This window comes from Centroberyx affinis, unplaced genomic scaffold (genome assembly GCF_046629955.1).
Source record: "Centroberyx affinis isolate AG114_WGS23_722 - 3 ecotype Tasmania unplaced genomic scaffold, CSIRO-AGI_Caff_v1 ptg001746l_1, whole genome shotgun sequence".
In the NCBI taxonomy this organism is placed as follows: domain Eukaryota; kingdom Metazoa; phylum Chordata; class Actinopteri; order Beryciformes; family Berycidae; genus Centroberyx; species Centroberyx affinis.
In genome coordinates, this window is record NW_027280148.1 from 112,521 (window position 1) to 131,522 (window position 19,002).

A 19,002-nucleotide genomic window follows, 5' to 3' on the forward strand; every position below is an offset into this window, starting at 1 on the left:
TTGAGGAGTAAAATTATTTTAGTGCACTAGATAGATATTCCAATATTCTACAATTGTTGGCGCTTCCACCACTGATCAATATGGCAGATAGTCAGGAAACCAAGGCTAGGTAACATGGCCTGCCAGGCGCCTTTATTCTCTCTTTATCTACAGTTGGTATCCTAAGGTTGTGTTGACACAGATTTGTGTAAATCAACTTGTTTGCCATGTGGGTTGAACATGTCGATATGCGGGTCTGAAGATCTCTTTGAAGTAGTGGGAACACTTCCTGTACAGAGAGCAGAGACTGATGCAGCCCTGCCTCTCTAGTGTTTCTCACGTTGTCGGCCTGGGTGTACGCTCACTGCAGCAGGCTTTGAGTTGTGACACTCTCCAGATCTGATCTATTGTTTCATCAAGTCCTGCCCTCCTGTCTTTCCTTTGGTGTTTGTGGTTTCTTAATATTTCGGGAACATCCTGTTTGCGTGTTTACTGCAGTAGGGCACAGATTGTTCAGCTTAAAGACTCTCCGACCGTTCCTGCCCTCTTATTAGTGTGACAGGGGAGAAAGATGAGAGAGAGAGAGAGAGAGAGAGAGGGAGAGGGAAAGGCGGGAGAGAATAAGAGAGAGTGAGGGATAGTGGACAAAGGACGGGAGAGAAGAATAGAAATGAAGGGAGAGAGATAGGCGGAGAGGAAAGTGGGGAAGGGAAGAAGCGGAGAGATGGAACGAGAGAGAAATCGGGAGATGGAGGGTGAGGTGGAAAAGAAGGGAGATGGGGATTGACGGGAACTTGAGGTTGGGTGTGGGGTGGAGGGGGTGGGGAGGGGTAGGGGGTAGCTGCAGACAGACAGCATTTGCTCTGGGAATTCTGGTGTCACTGGTGTGCACCCTAGCATTAAATGCAATTTAATGCTCGAAAGAATGTTTACGTGCTATGTAAGTGATTCCCAGGCTGCCCTTCATGGATTTCCGGCGCTTATCAATGATTTAACAGTGTACCCCTATCTCTCTGGTAGTTAACATACATCATATATGGCAAAATACATGTCGGGGCACTGTCTGTGCCCCCTGGCACTGCCTGTGGGGATCAGACAGCTTTGCGTTTGTGTGTGTGTTGTGTGAGAGAGCAGCAGACCGAATAGCGTATGTGTCTTTTTTTGGAACCGATCCTGCCTGCCTACACATCTGTTGGGAGAGCCTCTGGCTGTGACATGAAGGGGCCTGGTTCAATTTCCATCTGTAATTTGGGTAATTTACTGGATGTTTTTAAGCTACTTGCAATTGAATTGCTAAAAGGGCCGTGTTTTTGAAGTGCCCCCGGCGCTGAGTCACTTTCCCTTTTAAGGACTAGGTTATTACAATCACACAGCCTTAGTTTTCCTTTGATGACCTTGGCGTGCTATTTATTCAGCCTTCAGTTAGTCCTATTTATCTGGCCTTTATTTAACCAGGAAGTACTTTTGAAATGAGGCGGGTTTTATTTCTCAGACCAAAGCCTTGTATCTATAAAAGTAGCAGCGTGAGGTCTGGAACAGTTTTTAACTTTTCTAAAAATAATAAATAAATAAATAATTCTTCATTTGACTGCTAAGCAGTTTTGGCCCACAGCTTTCTGGAACTGTATTAGCCTAGCAGCTTACTGGACTTTCTGTCAGGAAGCTTTGGGAACGATGGGACATGGCTAATTTCAGTGGCAGAACGCTAAACAGATTGCTGTAGGAGAAACCTATTACAGGAACTGGTGGGCCCAGCGTGAGTTGGCTCTGGGGTTTCTGCTGACACAGTGGCACTGAAATGTCACTGACGTAGCCATTTTGATTTGGAAAGTAATGTAACAGACAGTCTAGCAGCATAATTCCTGTGAAGTGATTAAAGCCCTGAGTGTTTTTTATGATGTATTCTTCTTAAGAAAAGCCGATGACCATGTGACCGCACAGGGAAATTACAAGCTGTTAACATTTTTATAGGTTGATTTTGCAACAAAAGAAGAAAAAAGTCTTGTGATCATGAGATTCCTAGAGACAGAGACAATTGCTTTTTTTGTTTTACCTGAATTTATCCAAGAATGACTGACCACATACACCTTTTTTTTCTTTCTTTTTTTTAAGCAATGCTCTGCTTCATAGTCACACAGTTACACACATTCACACCTGTTAGCAGCCCAGTACAATCACAGTCTTCTGCTACTTGCCAGTGGAGCTGATTCACTTTTCCCACCCAGATTTTTCCAGCTGAATTCAAACAACAGTCTCCCACCAACCCTCAGAAGTATCCGTTGACCATGAGACATAATTAGGAAAAAAAATAAATCCGGCCCTTACTCATGGCTGGCTCTTAATAACGTTGGCACAATCACAGGCCATAGTCAGTCAGGCCTATCGTTTGCTCCTTTTTTATGACATGGAGTATTTCCTCGGCAAAGGTTTACACAGTCTAGGAAAACTCCCTGGCCTGCTTACGAGGTGTGATAAGTCCGCCCCCTCCAGCGGTCCCGCCACGGTCAGAGGGAAGGAAAGGCCATTCCCAGGTCTCTTTCTTCTTCCCTCCCTCCCTCTCTCTCTGCCTTCCCCGTGCTTCTTGTCGGGATCTGGGAAGCCCTGCTTGCTCTTTCTCTCTCTCTCTCACTCTCTCACCCCCCATCTCCCTCCCTGTCTCTCCTGCAAGCGGCATTTTTGTGTCGTTACCTCACTGTGGTTGTAAATAATCCCTGTTATGGCTTCCAGATGTCCCTCCGTCCCACTCTGGAATTGGGGCTGGGGTTGGAGCGCTGTACGGATGTAAGAGTTGGACACTTACTGTAACTAGCTAGCACTGCTGACTGGGGCTGAGATGTGTTTTCTCGCTCTCACTCTCTCTCACTCACTCTCTCTACCCCAGTCTCACTTTCTCTCACGACCTAAACTTTATTTTGTCCTTTGTTCTTTGTCCTGTCTCTGTTCTATCTCTTTTTCTAACTCTGTCTTTCTCTGGCTCTTTATGTCCCACTCTTGTCCTCTCTTCTCTCTTTCTCTTACTGTCATTCTGTCTCATTTCTATCAACTTCTCTCTCTCTTCCTGTGTCTTTCTGTCCTGTCATTTCTGTCAGTCTCCCTCCCTCCTTTAGCTTCTTTCTCTCTTCCTTTTTGTCTACCTTGATCATCTCTCTTACTCAAATTCTCTGTGTAGCTCCTCATCTTACTTATTTCTTTCCCTTCCCTTCGCACTCTCCCTCCCTGATTCCCGCTCTGCTGTACTTTCTTCAAGTAGCGAGGGAAAAAGTAAATATACATTGGCACAATGTAGACGCTTAGGGATGCATTACTCACACATAGCCAACACACATACATGGGCACTGACACACGCAGGCACACACACAAGACACGAACCCAAAGACACACACGCAAACCGTGCATATGTAACGCACATATAATACTTCTTACACTCTTAGCCGACACACAGACAGCACACACACATACACACACTCAAAACACACCATGGAAAAGACCCAGTGTGAGGCTTGGTTGTGAGTATTGAGCATATCATTTGTGGGCCGACTGCTAAGTGAACACACTTGCCTGTAGTTACCAACTTTCACACAAAAATGGCTCTGACTTCTCTCCTTGGTATGGAGCAAGATGGGCCTGATAACCACTCAGCATTTTGGGCCAAACCAGTCTGGCTGTGTGGATTAGCTGGCGTCACTCGTGTTTTTCCAGTTTCACTGCATCCTAGGGCCTCGTAGTGAACATGTGTGTGTTTTGCACAGGCAGCGTGTGTATAGCCTATATGTGTGTGTGTGTGTGTATGTGTATCTGTGAGTCTTTTCGTGTGAGTGTGCCTGCTCAATGCGTGCTTATGTCTGCGGATGTCTACCCCGCAAAGTACTCAATATGTTTAAAGTGACTGACATGTCATCTTGTTCCAATCTTGGCTCACCACCCCTATACATTGCAAAACCCTCTGAAAACAAAGGGCCCTAGTCACGCCAATGCTTGGATATACACCTTTCAAAGCGTTGCCAAGGGCTCTTACCACACCTCGTCATAGCAACCGTTGCTATGTTTAGGCCTACTGTATATTTTGCTAGTGAGTTAAGATATATGACAAAACTGTGTGGTATTTTTTTCATTGTTAAAAAGGCTGCAGTGTCACTATGAATCCAACTCGGCCGTAGGAAAAGTGCACAGACATTGATCCCTAGGTAAATATCGGTGAGCTTAGGAGGTGTAGACAGTTCTTGTTTGAGTCAGGGTGTTTTATATGTTGACCCTGCATATTGAAATATTGGCCCACTATTTCACACACACACACACACACACACATGCAAACACACAATTGAATTCCCTGTATAAGTCACAGGCCAAAGCAACATGTTAATAGCTGCTGTGTGCTTCGATAAACCACCTGCTGTTGGAGGGGCGGCCAACATTTTTTCTCTCCAGAAAAGCAATTGATATAATCTGCTGTGGTGTTTCTACCAAGGCTAGAGCTAGACAGCCACCAATTATGTGTCAGATGTAGATGTAGGGAGCGAGTTCTTTTTGTGTGTGTGTGTGAGAGGGCGCACACATATTTGTGTGTGTCTATGTTTGTGTGTGTACTTTGTTGTGGACAGGGCCTGTGGGCTCCTGGCTCAGAGATGAAAGACATTTCTCATGTGGCTAGTTTAGCCGAGCTCCTGAGTCAGCGTGCAGCTACTAATCAGTAGACTAGAGTGTTCTCCCTCTCAGCTAACCTGACTCCATTCCCCCACTAGCCTCTCGCCCCTTTCTGCTCTGACTCGTCCAATCGTTCTGAAGTGAATTGGGCTCGATGTGAAGGCTAGATCGTTTGGCTCACAGCTAGATATCAATAACCAACCCTATCTTTGTCAGATCAGTTTAGCTGAAGAAGACAAGGTGAAGAAACAATGTGGTGTAAATTATTGAGATCTGGTGCTGTTGTCTTCCCAACAGTACTGGTCTTTGCTTTTGAAGTCATTGACTATTGAACCGTTTTGGGACGACAGCCGAATGGGAAGTTCCTACATTGGTCAAGGTCTTGGCTCTAACATCTAGATTAGTCTATATCGTATCAGTTATTGTCAGCCATTAGGAAGGATAGTGCCTTTTGTGTTGACAAGGGAGGGGGCTAATTAGATCGCCTGGTTGTGTGCAGAGTGCTGGATTCATGGAGCCAACTTCTTGAGATGAGAGTGAAGTGCCTTGTTAGCTTCTGTGACTAATGGCTAGCTAGCATTTATTGCTATGGCTGTCCTCAGTTAAACCTGTAGAATCTCTGGATATATCTGTAGAGGTATAGATGTTGTAATGCAAACATAGCAAGGCTTTATTCACTTCTACAATGCCAAGTTATTGCACAGAGATTCTATATACACTATATGTGTTTCTCTCCTTTTGATACATTTAGCATTTAATTGGAACCTATGCACATGTAGCTGACAGTTATATCAGTCAGTCAGTGAAGATACGCTAGCTGGGATTATGTGTGCATGACATCAACCTTGCATAATAAAGATAAAGTTATTTTTTTCTCCTGACTGAAGCTGTGTAGGGAGGAGAGAGGAGAGATTTTCTTCAGTGTTTAAACAGTGAAAATGGGCAAAAACACCATCTCGTATTTTAAGTAGATTTAATCATTTGTCAGCTCATCTCAAACTGTGACATGGGCTGTGTGCTTGACATTATGCAGTCAGTTAAGTCGGACAGGTGTTCATTTTTCCAGTTTTTCAGTCGTCTCTGTATTATAGACTATATGGCTGTTTGGACATGATGCGTCATTCTAGCAAGTCTTGGGGCTTCCCATCCATTCTCGTCAGCCAAGTCACCATCGGATGCGTCCACGGTTGGCAAGTAAACTTCTAGACCTTTATCCGAACTCTGTCCTTGGTCTTCTTTTATTTTGGAATCGTACTTAGACCGTTAGATATTGCATCAAATGTGTCACAGAGGGCACAAGAACGTACGAGTACGCATTTTTAGAAAGACCGATTGAGTCGTTGTGTCACAGCCATGTTCATAAAACACAAGTAGGCGTTGCAGACTTGTGGTGTTGTGCTGGCAAATTAACCGCTGCTGGCCTGCCTACTTAAATCCAGCAGGGTAGGTTCTGTCACTTAAAGTAAATTTTAAGCTTCTGTTCTTCTCGCTGTCTTGTGATTACAGGAAGTAAATGAAGTCACTAAGTGTGCTTTTCCCACATCAGGTGTAGCCTCCATCCTACTCAGTGGGATGGCTGAGCCGTGTGTGTATGTATAGCCTATAGTCGTGTGCCAGAGCATGGCACACTGCGCTGGCCCCTGTATTCCCTGTGCCCCCTGGCCGTGGCATGGCCAGGCCAGCTGTCAGCGGCGGTGGGAGGACGGGCGAGGGAGACTGGGGGAGAGAGAGAGAGAGAGGTTGTTGAGCTCTCAGTGGCCTGTTTGTTTTATTTCGGCAGGCATTTCCCTTTTTCACAGTGGGAGAATGTCCTTTTCCTGAACAGTGGAGGTTCTGTGAAGTCATGGCAACCAGACGGTTTTAGCATGATGATTGGCCGATGAGGGATTGCAGAAGGGCCCAGAGTGCCAGCTATTGGCTGGTGGTCAGTTCCCACACACACACACATTATGCAGCAGCCAAGAAGAAAACAGATGTTTGTAAAGTAGAGGGAGATTGCTTCTTTGTTAAGCAAAGTGGCTATGGAAAACGCACATATGTAAGCATGTGTATTTATTTGTATGTGTATGCTTGCTTGTCTGTATGCAGTTAATACTAAACAAGGCTAATCCTGCTAAAGCCCTGCTTGGGTGTTGCGAGTCAGCGAAACCTTTTTAAAATTACAAGTGAATTTGGCATGGATTCCATATTTCTACATATTTCCCCAATATTATCGGAAAGTCAGCGTATCAGTGTAACCAATAGGCTGACCTTGGTGAACTTGAGCCAATCCAGGTTATCCTAGGCATGCTGGGATCATGTAAACCAGGAAGTGGTTGAATAGCTCCCCACAAATGAGGGAAATGCTGACTTTGTCGGCCATAGATGGAATCTCTGTGTAGCTTTGTGAGAGAACGCTGCCGACCCTTGCAGATCCCTCCCAAGTCCTTTTTCCACCAGGAACCATAACCACAGGGATAACAATAGGTAGCTTTATCATTCGGCCTCTCTGTGTCCGGTGTAGCGTGCTATAAAGATCCAGGTGGTCACTCACACTTTGATAAAGCCCGTTTTGAACAGCATGGCAGCCTTTTATGAACTATGGGGAAAATGGCTTGTCCCTGGTGGATTACCACATGACACAAGCACAATTTGTGTCTGCAAGTCTTGGTCACAGGGCAAGAATAAATTTACTCATTTTGGATCCTGGGCACACAGAAAATGTCTAACAATCACTGTTGCAATTACAATCTCTGTCCTTAACCTTTTCCCCTAGCCATTCATTAACAACAGTTTTTGCTGATCTTTATACAAAGTCGATTGATAAGTTTTGGTTGATTTTGCTGATAATAAGAAAATGGAAAAGGATGAGACAATGTTTTTGATTACATAAAATAAAGTTAGAAAAATAGAAGCAGATTAAAGCAGATCAATACTGTATGTGAATTGAAGCATCACTGTTGTGTTGTGGCTCCCTTGCTATTTCCCTGTGCAATCCATCTCTTAGTCTGTGATCCAATCAGTCGATCCTCCTTACACCCTCCCCCCTGCATGTTTATTTCATGAAAAAATGATCCAGGGACTGACCAGAAAACTCAGTGCTTCATATAACCTGACTTTGGTGGCATAAAAGTTATAGCAGTTTGAAAATTTCTATCCTCTTTGCATAGCGCCTTCATATGTCCCTATTAGTGGATTCGGATTTACCCTAACTCTGTCTTTCTTTCTCTCTGCAGCCAAACCCTTCACTGCCAAGGTGAAGCAGATGCGCCTGCACAAAGAGGACTTCGAGATCCTTAAAGTGATTGGACGAGGAGCCTTTGGAGAGGTAATATACTTCCTGGTTTTTATACTTTCAATAGACAACTTGCATTACAGTGCCAGAACAATACTTGCAACAATACACTAGGGTAAATGTGAGGAACCTGCAGTTCCTCCCCTTCTTCTCTTTTTGCTCAAGAAACAGGTGCTAGTTTGGAGCATTTTCTAATAGATGCATATTCTGCAATGTATGGTTTTTAGCTACTCATATTTTTATAGGATGCGTTTTAATATCTGGAGCCTCCTTCCTTGAGGTAGAGATTTTGCAATATGATCATTGGACAATACCTGCCAGGAAAAGGCTATTCTTTTCTGTACTCAAAACTAACTTATCTAAGCTATAAAGGCCACTTTGGTGTGTTTGATAGTGAAATTAGCTTGTGCTGCATTCCAGCAGCAGTGCGCACTATTAGTCTGCTACAAGAGCATGACTCTACTTGCAGCTTGAGCAAAACTTCTTAGCCCCTCTTTCACACTTAACCCACAAAAATCAAATTAATTAAAGTGCCACTGAAACCATCACCTGTGTTTTTCTTAGTGTGTGCCTGTGGGGAGGCTGAAATACAGTTGTCACTGGGTTTCAGGGAGTGATGTCAAAGCTGGGGAATGTTGGAGAGACAGGTAGTGCAGTGCTTAACCAAGACTCTTACATAATGTCAGCGTCCTGCAAAAATCTAACCCTAACCATCAATGTGGTTGCTAAAATATGGGATGGTAAATTCTTTACTCTAGCAACCAACAAAGTTAACTTTCCTGCCCTGAAAATGTTAAAAATACTTGGGCAGGAAATTAATCAGTTCTTTTCTCCATTTGTGAAAAGTTCACTCTTTGAAGCTATAAGGTTTCTGCTGGACATGGAGGCTATGGGACACATACTGTAGGTGTGTATTACATTATGTGATGTGGCAGGAGACCACACACACACACACACACACACACACACACACACACACACACACTGGAGGTCCTGGAACCTTGCCCAATAGTCCAGCCCCCCCCCCTGGCTTCATCTAGGTTTCTACTGAGGTTTTATTTCATGTGGACTGGATGAGCCACAATGCAGTGCCCTCTAGCATGTACCAGAGGTGTCTGCTGGGAATTTTTAACAAGGTTTTGCATATCCGTATGTCATGCAGTTATTTCTGGATCATCTTGGTAAATATTAATATGCATATACGACAGCATATGCCCATTAGGTTATCCACCCTCTAGTCTGTTTCCAGAGCTGTGTACAGAGAGAGAGAGAGAGAGAGAGAGAGACAGAGAGAGAAACCGAGAAAGAGACAGACTGACAGATGGAGAGCGAGACAGAGTTGCCCGCCAGCACGTAGCTAAAGTACCAGCACTAAATACTAATGTTCTGACTTCAGCCACTGCAGGGACCTTTGGTATGTGCCTGTGTGTCTGAGTCATGTGTCTCTGTGTGTGTGTGTGTGTGTGTGTGTGTGTGTGTGTGTGTGTGTGTGTGTGTTTTGGGTTAGTGTGTGCAGCCGTGTGGTGTGACCCACAATAGTGCTACCTTGTGGTAGCATTCCAGTGTCCTTCCAGCAAGCCAGCTGTGCTATTATGGGTTTCATATATAACCAAAAAATTAGGTTAGCTCGAGAGGCATCATGATTATCACACGGCTCCAATTTTTATTCACCTGATGTACGAAATGTTCTGGGTGCAGCATGTCGTAATTTGGATGCTACCATAATAGTACAATAGATTTAGGCATTTATGAGGTGCAGCTAACCAGCTGCCAGCTTTTCTTTATGGCTGTTGGCATCACAAAGTTATGAAGTCTTACTATTTTACAGTCGGATGACAGTGATGGCGGCCAGCCGACCAAATGTCAGACCAACCAAACACAGAAAAGGTTTTATTTTGGGAAGATCTCATAAACATTTGAAAGGGCTGAGATTGTATGTAGTAATTTATGGAAGATTTTGATAACAACTGAGCATGGAACTGAGACAGGGAGACACAGATGAACAGAAAAACACAGCTAAACAAAGAAGCAGACAGACAGAGAGATGAACAGAGAGACAAACGGCCAGAGACAGCAAGAAAGACAGACTGAGATAGAAACAGACCTAGACAGACACAGGGACACAGAAGAAGAAAAACTTGAGAGAATCAAAGGGAGGAGAGAGAGCTTGAGAGCAGGATGTTTTGATTTCATCCTCCCATTGTCAGCAGCAGGGAGAGAAATGGTGCGGGTGCGTGACGTTGTGGATCTCTCCTGGTGAGCGGAGCAGTGTGCACTGGCCTGCTGCCTGTGTGACTGCCAGGGTTAGGGGTTTAATTCCCACTGGGGTTACACTTGGAAAAAATGTATGCACTCATGGTAACTGGTAAGCTTTGGATTCAGGGGCCATCAGATGGTGTTATACATTATGATATTGCTTACCGGTTGTAGCTAAAAATGCCAACAGGGGTTCGTAAATAAAACACTTATTCAAAACACTAGCCACCAGCCAAATGCTTGTAAATATGGCCTTGGCTGATAAGTGTCAATTCTGCTAGCCACTGGCAGATAGCTAGTGTGTTTTCACTCTGCCTTTGCTATTCAGAAAGTTACTTCAGAAATTAGATTAACCACTGTGGCCGAGTGACAAAAACAGTGTGTTTCATGGCATGCTCCCAAATGATAAAACCAAATTTGAAGACACATTTGAAACTCCCAGCTCACAAATCATCTCCAATGTGATGAAAAGCATCAACAAAAATTAGTTTGTCTGGCAAAAATAGACTGTCTTGAATAGCAAAATAAGTAAACCGTGGCTAGCGCCGTTTAGTAGACACCAGGCTAGAGAGAGAGAACAAGAGGAGGAAAGGAAGAGTAGAGAGAAGAAAGGAGAGATGGAGAAAAGGACAAAAACACCAAGCCTCTGCCAAGAACAGTGTGCTCCTCCCTGTCGTCCTCTCCTCCTCCTCCGTTCCTCCTCTCCTCTGGTGAGGGATCACTAGGGGAAATCCAAACAGTGCAGGAATGTTATCATTGTATTGCATTAGCAGCATTCCCCAACTCATTTAATAGACTGCAGACTCCTCTGTAGCACGGGCGCCTGTGTTTGTTTCACTGCTCGTCTGTGTGTGTGTGTCTACTTACAAATGTCTGCATTCTTGTGTGTTTTATATCTGTTTTTTACATATTTCTGTGTGCATTTTTATCCGTGTTTATGCATATTTCTGTGTGCAATCAAGCGTGTGTAGGCTATGTGCGTATGTGTCTATGCTAAACATCTGTAATTGCCTGCGTGTGTTGATCATCTGTGAGAGAGAAAGTGTGAGAAACAGATTGATGGTTTTGAGTTTTCCCCATGCCAGAGAACGAAGCCAGGAGAGAAAAAACCCATTTCCATCTACACTATCTCTCTATCTTTGTCTCTCTCTTCTTTCTTTCTGTCTTTCTGTCTTCTCGCTGTGATAGAGAAATAAGAGTCGCATCTAAAAACCCATTTTCTGTAAACTTTTGGAGAGACAGTGGGTTGTAGCTTGAGTCATTCTTGCTCATCAATTCCTCTGATAGCAGGGAGCAGTATGAAGCAATAACTAAAAAGCTTTTATTCCAATTTACCCTGAACTGTAACTGTGGTTCTCTTGAAATTTTTTCCGCTGAAAATTGGCCTAGTACAGAAGCCTACAGCTCTTGGCATATATATCCTGCCAACTAGCAAGGCAACTATCTTTCCCTTTCTCTCTCTTCTTCCTTTCCAGTTACTTCCAACAACTTTTCCGACTTGCTACTTGCTCTATTGTCAGAGCTAGGTGCAGTCACAGGCACATCAGTAGACTCACAGAGGGCAGCAGGGTAGCACAGGGATTAAAGGAATAGTTCACCCAAAAATGAAAATTCTGTCATCATCTACTCACCCTCAGGCCAGTTGAAACAGAGGTGAAGTTTGTCCATATAACACACAGGGAGGTTGCCAGCACAACTCCATAGCAGCCTTCTCCAAAACAACTGAAGTCAGTGGGGACCAGTTCTTCAGAGTTCCAAAAAGACCTACAGTATATTTATACCATCATTTAGTGCAAATCTTAACTACAGCTGATTGATTTGCAACAAATAATGGTGTATAGGTCTTTCTATTCACAGTGTGATTGTTTGGCTGTTTTTATTTTGGAACTCTAAAGAACAGGTCCCCACTGACTTCAGTTGTTTTGGAGAAGGCTGCTACCAAGTTGTGCTGGCAACCTCCCTGTGTGTTATATGGACTAACAAATTTCACCTGTGTTTCATGACGGTGAGTAGATGATGACAGAATTTTCATTTTTGGGTGAACTATTCCTTTAAGGAAACTGTCCTTCAACATGACAGCCCACGGTCAATTCTCCAGTGGCAACCAGCATCCGCCCTGCTACAGTGTCCTTGAGCAAGACGCTGAATCTCTACCTGCTTCAGAGGCGCTCTTCTGTTACTGACCCTAAGCTTTGACGTGAAGTAAAACATGAATTTCTCTGTCAGGGATCAATTCTAGCCAAAAAAAAAAAAAAAGAAAAAAGAATCAGGCTAAAAACAGTGCAGCCATGACTTAAGTTTGCATGAACATGTGCTTAGGCAGCCACAGTTTGCAACGGTTTACCACAGTGCAACTTGGGCAGCTCCTTTTTTGGCTAAAACTGAAGCCAGAGTTGAGGAAGTTTGTCATGGTAATGCTTGGCAATTATCAGCGCAGGGAAAGATGGCAGTGGTTATTCTTAAGGCACAAGTGTGTGTTTGTGACTTTGCATATCTGCGTTAAGAGTGGGTGTGTTTGTATAGTCTACCAGTAAGGGACAATTAATACTCCAATATCAAGAAGTGGTCCATCTGGGAGCTAAAACAATTCTAGCAGAGTTTTTTTTGGGGCTGTTTGATAAGTTGCTTTCTTAGTGCTACTGCGCATAAACCTTTTTTGTGACTTGTTCGCATTCTTCCCAGTGAACACAACAAGTTTTCAGTGACTGGCCACCTCTCACCTACTGTTCACATCTGTACAAACCTGTCCATTCACTGTTGATTTGTGCCCATTTTCAAGTTATTAGACATGGTTATTAGAACTGTGGTGTTTTTTTGTTTTTTTTTCTTCTGACCTCAGACTTTGCTAGGAACCATGAATCAAATTTAAGTGTCCCAGCTCTGTCTGTCACTGGGTGTGTGTGTGTGTGTGTGTGTGAGACAGAGAGAGCGAGAGAGAGAGAGAGAGTGAGAGTGGGTGTAAGAGGATCCAGGTGGTGTGCGTCTATCGGCCTCCTAGGTCAACACCTCAGTGTCCAGGGTCACTTCCTGTCCCCGGTTTCCCCTTCCTCTCCTCCTTGGTCTTACTTTACTATCCCTCCTTTGTGTCTGTCTTCCCTCCCTCCTCCACTCCCCTTCCATCTTCCATCTCTCTCTGCCCACCAGACTCATCCGTTCTTTCCTTCCTCTTCAGACTCTATTTCTTCTTCCACTCTTCTTCCTTCCTGCTCCTTTCCTCCCACTCTTTCTCTTCCTCTGCCTCTCGTTTTCTCCTTCTACACTCCCAATGGCTCTCACCCTTAAGACTTTCCTTGATTCCTGATTTCTTCCCCCTTAATCCTTTCATTCTACTCCTCCTCCGTTTTCTCTTCCCCAGCCTCCTGTGCTCCTCTTTCCCCATCCGATCATATGGGACGTATTCAGATCATTGATTGCCTTCAAAGGAAACATGGATAATGGATGGACAGATAATGGGATGGTTTTTATAAGCTGGGATGATATTTCTCTTGTTCTTTAATTCACTATGCCACAATACCACAACTTCTTAAAACATTGAAGGTTTTAACTAGGGCTAATCATGGCTAAAATTATAATCCTGGTTATTTTGCAAGGTTTTTTTTAGGTAGCCTAATTCTTTTACTGCGCTTTTGCAATCTTATATCAACACCTTGACTATTTCCAGCTACACTGGTCATTCTAAATGATTGTGGTTATTACTTGTAGAATTGTAATGTATGATTATAAATGATTAATTGTGCAGTCTGAGGGATAAGATTAGAAATATGCAATCTGTTTTATAATGTGCTGTGTTTTTAAACATGCTCCTTGTATTTTTATTGGCTATGCTGTGATACAAATGTTTAAAACAGTGTTTTAATACTCTCTCCACCTCTTTCTCCCTGTCTGCAGGTTGCGGTGGTAAAGGTGAAGAACGCAGACAAGGTGTTTGCTATGAAGATTCTCAACAAGTGGGAGATGTTGAAGCGAGCCGAGGTGAGCGGGTTTACTCAGCTTTTACCAGGGGTGCACCAGTACCGGCACTGGTGTCGGATATTGGGCCAGTGCCACCAGCCTAAAAACGGGGCAGCGGTATTGGGAAATTCCTCCAAAGATAAAAGCCAAAATGACGTTTTCCACACACAGAAAGATGTTAAGATACTACTACTAGTACTACTATTACTACTACAACTGACACTACTACCACTGCTACTACTAGTAGTAGTAGCAGTGGTACTACTACTACTACTACAAATAATAATAATAGTAATCTTTTCAGTGAAAAACTGACTTCTGTGGACTTCTGACTTCTGGTTCTTTTTCTTCCGCATTTCTATAAAACATCGGTAGCTAATAATGATTGGTGATTCCATTTTTTTCCTTCGCTGTCAAGGGACATGCAAACCCTCGTTAATTCCCCCTCAAATCGCCCATTGGTCGACATGCAATTTGCGGCAGATGTCACTGGTGGAGCGGCATGTGCTGCTGACGCATGTTTTTCTCATTGACCTCTTCCTGACAGTAATTCAGACATTCCCATTGGTCCCCCGGGTCTTCCATCTTCATGCCTCATACCTCACGGGGCAAAACTGGCCCCTGCTGTGTGTGTGCAAGAGCCTGGACATGGGAAATGATGTAGGATAACAAATGGGCTGTGGACAGTGTACTCATCACTGTAGAGAGGCGAACATCAAGGCTTTGAGGATTTTTTTTATATTGACATTCAGTGGAGCTTCCCTCTTTGTCAATGCAAGATTAGAGGATATCATTTTTGGATGTGCTGATTTTTTTTATTTATTTTTTTTTTTTTAATTGAGTATCCAAGAGGTTCTGAAATTAGCTTTATAGTAGGGAGACTGGAGGGCCTGGGTTAAACCTCAGTGACAACAGGGATCCACCCTACTGAAGTGTCCTTGAGCAAGACACTGAATCCCTATCAGCTCCAGGGGTGCTGCTCTATAGCTGACCCTGACCTCTGACCTCCCTGTGGAGGGGGAAGTTCTCCTTTGGTTACCAATAGAGTATCACACAAGTATATGCATCACAGAATGTGGGCTTTAGGGTTACATGATACTGACAAGAAAATCATGTTGCCAGTGTGTTTTTTGGCTGAATATTGTGATTGCAACATCAGCTGCAATTACACAGGATTCAGCTTTTTCAACATGATTTATTTTCTATCACTTAAAATCTGCTCAATTTGAGATAGAATGAAATGCATGCAACTCGCATTAAATTTGACTTGGAGGCCAAGGATTCTGCACAGCATAAAAATAACTTACTTAGCTTTCTGAATGCTTCTCCCACGAGCTGAAATGCGTTGGTCACAAGCCGAAAGACCACAAGCCAAAACAAGTTGGTTTTACTAATACTATTTGTTCTCAAGACTGCAAATGTTGCTGGAATTCATTCTTCTCCAGTGTTACCTGCCCATTCCATGCACTTTGTCAGTGGGTGAAGTTGTGCCAGAATACTTTTTTCAGGATTTTCTTATGAAGTTACATGGCCAATATCATCTGTGAATTGTAGAGTCATCATGTATACCACTTAAAACTGCAATGTCCAAACTGTGTTGTTTTTGTTTAGGTATATTGTTGCCAGCATGCGTGACATGTTGTAAATGTTGGTAACTGTGAAGTTTGTTTCTTCCCTCTTTAGACGGCGTGTTTTCGAGAGGAGCGGGACGTGTTGGTAAATGGGGACAGTCAGTGGATCACCACCCTGCACTACGCCTTCCAGGATGACAACAACCTGGTAAGAGGCCTGTGTGTGTGTGTGTCTGTGTGTGGGAAGGTGTTTTGTCCACCAATCCTAGTGGCTGGTATGTCTGAAAATTCACCAGCCACTTCTTTAAACCTTTATTTATCCAGGGAAAGTTGACTGAGCATACTCCTTTTCAGCACTGCCCTGCTTCACATTCATACAGTCCCACACATTCACACCTGGGAGCTGCACAGTAAACCAGGATCTTCTGCTGTTTGTTACTAAGCAGCTCCACCTGCCACTTTCACCATTTCACCAGCCAGCTCAGTTTTTAGAATACAATACCACCTCCAGATGATGGCTGGTTGCTTGCCAGATGCTGGACGGCACATTCATTCCTTACTGCAAAGTACAATAAGTCTTAGAATAGTAGGAAATTGAGCAATAGAAGTTAACAAGGCCAAAAAAACATTTACGTAAATGACCAAAGGGAATGACTTTGGAGCTAACTGATTGGTTGGGAGCCACACTCTACCTCACTTTGATTGGCTGCTGTGGCCATCAGTCTCTAACTGACTTGACAGTCTGTCCTCTCTCCCTGACCCTGAGTTCAAATGCCATGGGTGCCTGTCATTCCATTTCCCACATTCTCACAACAAATGCTTTACCCTGGACACTCCCCGGGGCTTTAAAAATACACACCGCGGCCCGTCCAGCCGTCTATTTTTAGGAAAACCCTCAAAAGTTAAGAAGAACCATTTAGGCCCTTGCTGCCTGAATGCCCTCCGCAGCAATTATACTGTGAGAAAAAAGGGAGAGGAGAAATGGAGGAGGAGGAAGGTGGGGGGGGAAAGGAGGGCTGATATTTTGCGCAGTCAAAGTATGAGCAACGTCTGCAAATACATGATTTTTGATGTATTTGTGAAATCTGACGTCTCGTTGTTTCACAGTATACTAGTCTTGTTTCTAAAATGTGTTGCTTTTTAATTTGTTCTGCTCTGTATTATAAATTGCTGTTGTGAGGATACCTTAACAAGTCTAGGTGAATATGATCTTTTTCCCTCTGAGATATGTTTCCTATTGTAATTGGACTTTTTCTGTGTACTGTGGATCCAGTTAAGTTTTTTTATTTTGAAGCCATCAACTCTCACTTTCTCTCTCTGCGTTTCTATTGATCATGTATTATGTGGCAGCGCAAATTGCCTCAATGCCACATTTTCTTTTTAAAGTCTAACAGTACATTCAGATTACAAGCGGTAAAGCTACAGAAGTAAGTCATTTTCAATGGGAGTCGGCAGCATGGAGCTACATGCGTGCATGACACAGAGCTGTGTGATGGGTGTGCCAGGCAACAAAGTTGAGCTGACATCAACTTTTTTCACACTCCAGTGACGCGTTGAAGCTTCAACCAATCACAATAATGAGAAAGTTGTCATTATTTTCCATCCTCCTTTTCCTGACGGTTCTGCAAGTACAGGTTGTTGTTACTGTTGTTGTTATTCCACATACAATAAAAAATAGCATTAACATTAAAACTAACACTAACATTAAAGTACGCTTGTCCATTTTGTAGCATTGTCGCTCGTAATCTGAACATACCAGTCTCTCTTGGTCCTCCCCCCTCATCTTTTTTTATGCAATGTGTTTTACCCGAAATCGCCTATTGCCTGAGGACATTAAAGTTGATACGAAGGCATAAAACTGACATTAAAACCCATTCTTATATCACTCCCCCTTTTTATCTGTTACTCTCATAATGTTCACTAATGATTTCTCTTTCTCTCATTTTCCCTGTGGACCTTGTACTGCAGCACCATTTTTTTTCTAACATTTTCTCTCTCTGTCGGCCTCTCTGTCTCTAGTACCTGGTCATGGACTACTATGTGGGCGGTGACCTGCTGACTCTGCTCAGTAAGTTTGAGGACCGGCTGCCGGAGGAGATGGCCAGGTTCTACCTGGCTGAGATGGTGCTGGCCATCGACTCTGTTCACCAGCTGCACTATGTCCACAGGTGAGGAGCAGCCAGAGTGTGTGTGCTTGTGTGTGTGCATCTAGAGGGCATAAAAGGAGTGTGTGTGTGTGTGTACTTCATAATTTATTAGTTGTGCTGTCATTGCCACTGGAATTGTTTTTATGGCAGGGAGCGGGCTGAGCAATACGGCCGGATGATGAATGTTCAGTGTATTTACATTTTTCTTGCTGTGTGGGCAATTTTCCAGCTGTGGGAAGCCACCGCAGCTAAATGAATATAAATGGTAATACAGCCCGTTTCAAAAGTTGGTATACATTTTTATATAAATTATTAATGCTCACTGTATTATTAAATATCCTTCCTGTTTCCAGGTATACTGTAGGTCATGGCTGGAAATTTGACGATTGAGCAGAGGAAAATTGCTAAATTATCTATACAAATTATTATTAGAAATTATTTTTAGAAATCAACATTATTGGAAATTGTATACCTAGTTTTGAAAACCATGGCACTGGAGCGTGTTTCTGTGAGTAACAAAGTTAGCAATGACTAACTTATAGTGTGTATTCCTGTGTGTGCCAGCATGTGTGCTATTATTTGACTCTCTATCAGCTACATTACATTCACAGGTGAGGTTGGGTTTGTGTGTGTCTGTATGTATGTATGTGTGTGTGTGTGTGTGTGAACAAGGATTTCCATGTTTTATCCAACTTATTTCTGCGTTAGTCGTCCTGTTAGCAGTTCATGCCCCTTTTTCATTCAAAGTCTCCGTCTTAGGATACCAAAGGCTGTTCCCAATTACACACACCACAGTCAGTCTCACTCAATTTAATGAACGAAAAACAAATGAACCACCTAAAAGCAGACCGTTGACAGGCTGAGGCCTTCGCAGCCACTTTCCTCTCCGACACAGATACCGAAAGATAGTTTCAGCCAATAAAAGTTGCCCTCGGGGGCTCATGGGATAGCTGGCGCCGGCGCGGTGGGAACCACTCTCTCTTCCCCCCCCCCGACACACAGGAAGTGGACTCTGCCAGATGGGAAGTGGTCACACCGGCCCGTTAACATAATGACAGCGTCGCCGTTGCCGCGGGCTCGTAACAGCAATTTTGTATTTGAGGGAGGGAGGGAAGGAGTGAGAGACAGAGGCAATGAGAGGTGAAGAGAGAGAGAGAGGGAGGGTCAGAGAAAGGGAAGGGTG

The 19,002-nt window shown here is 43.6% G+C and overlaps 1 protein-coding gene across 7 annotated transcripts in view; it reads left to right on the forward strand.

Annotated features, from left to right (window-relative positions):
* cdc42bpab (CDC42 binding protein kinase alpha (DMPK-like) b) overlaps positions 1 to 19,002 on the forward strand; it is an 86,022-nt gene that overhangs the window by 20,761 nt on the left and 46,259 nt on the right. For all 7 annotated transcript variants that reach the window (XM_071528971.1, XM_071528973.1, XM_071528972.1 and 4 more), the window contains exons 2-5: positions 7,836 to 7,927; positions 14,039 to 14,122; positions 15,785 to 15,880; positions 17,692 to 17,840. In XM_071528971.1, the coding sequence (XP_071385072.1) occupies positions 7,836 to 7,927; positions 14,039 to 14,122; positions 15,785 to 15,880; positions 17,692 to 17,840 (421 nt within the window). The remainder of the gene's footprint in view (positions 1 to 7,835; positions 7,928 to 14,038; positions 14,123 to 15,784; positions 15,881 to 17,691; positions 17,841 to 19,002) is intronic.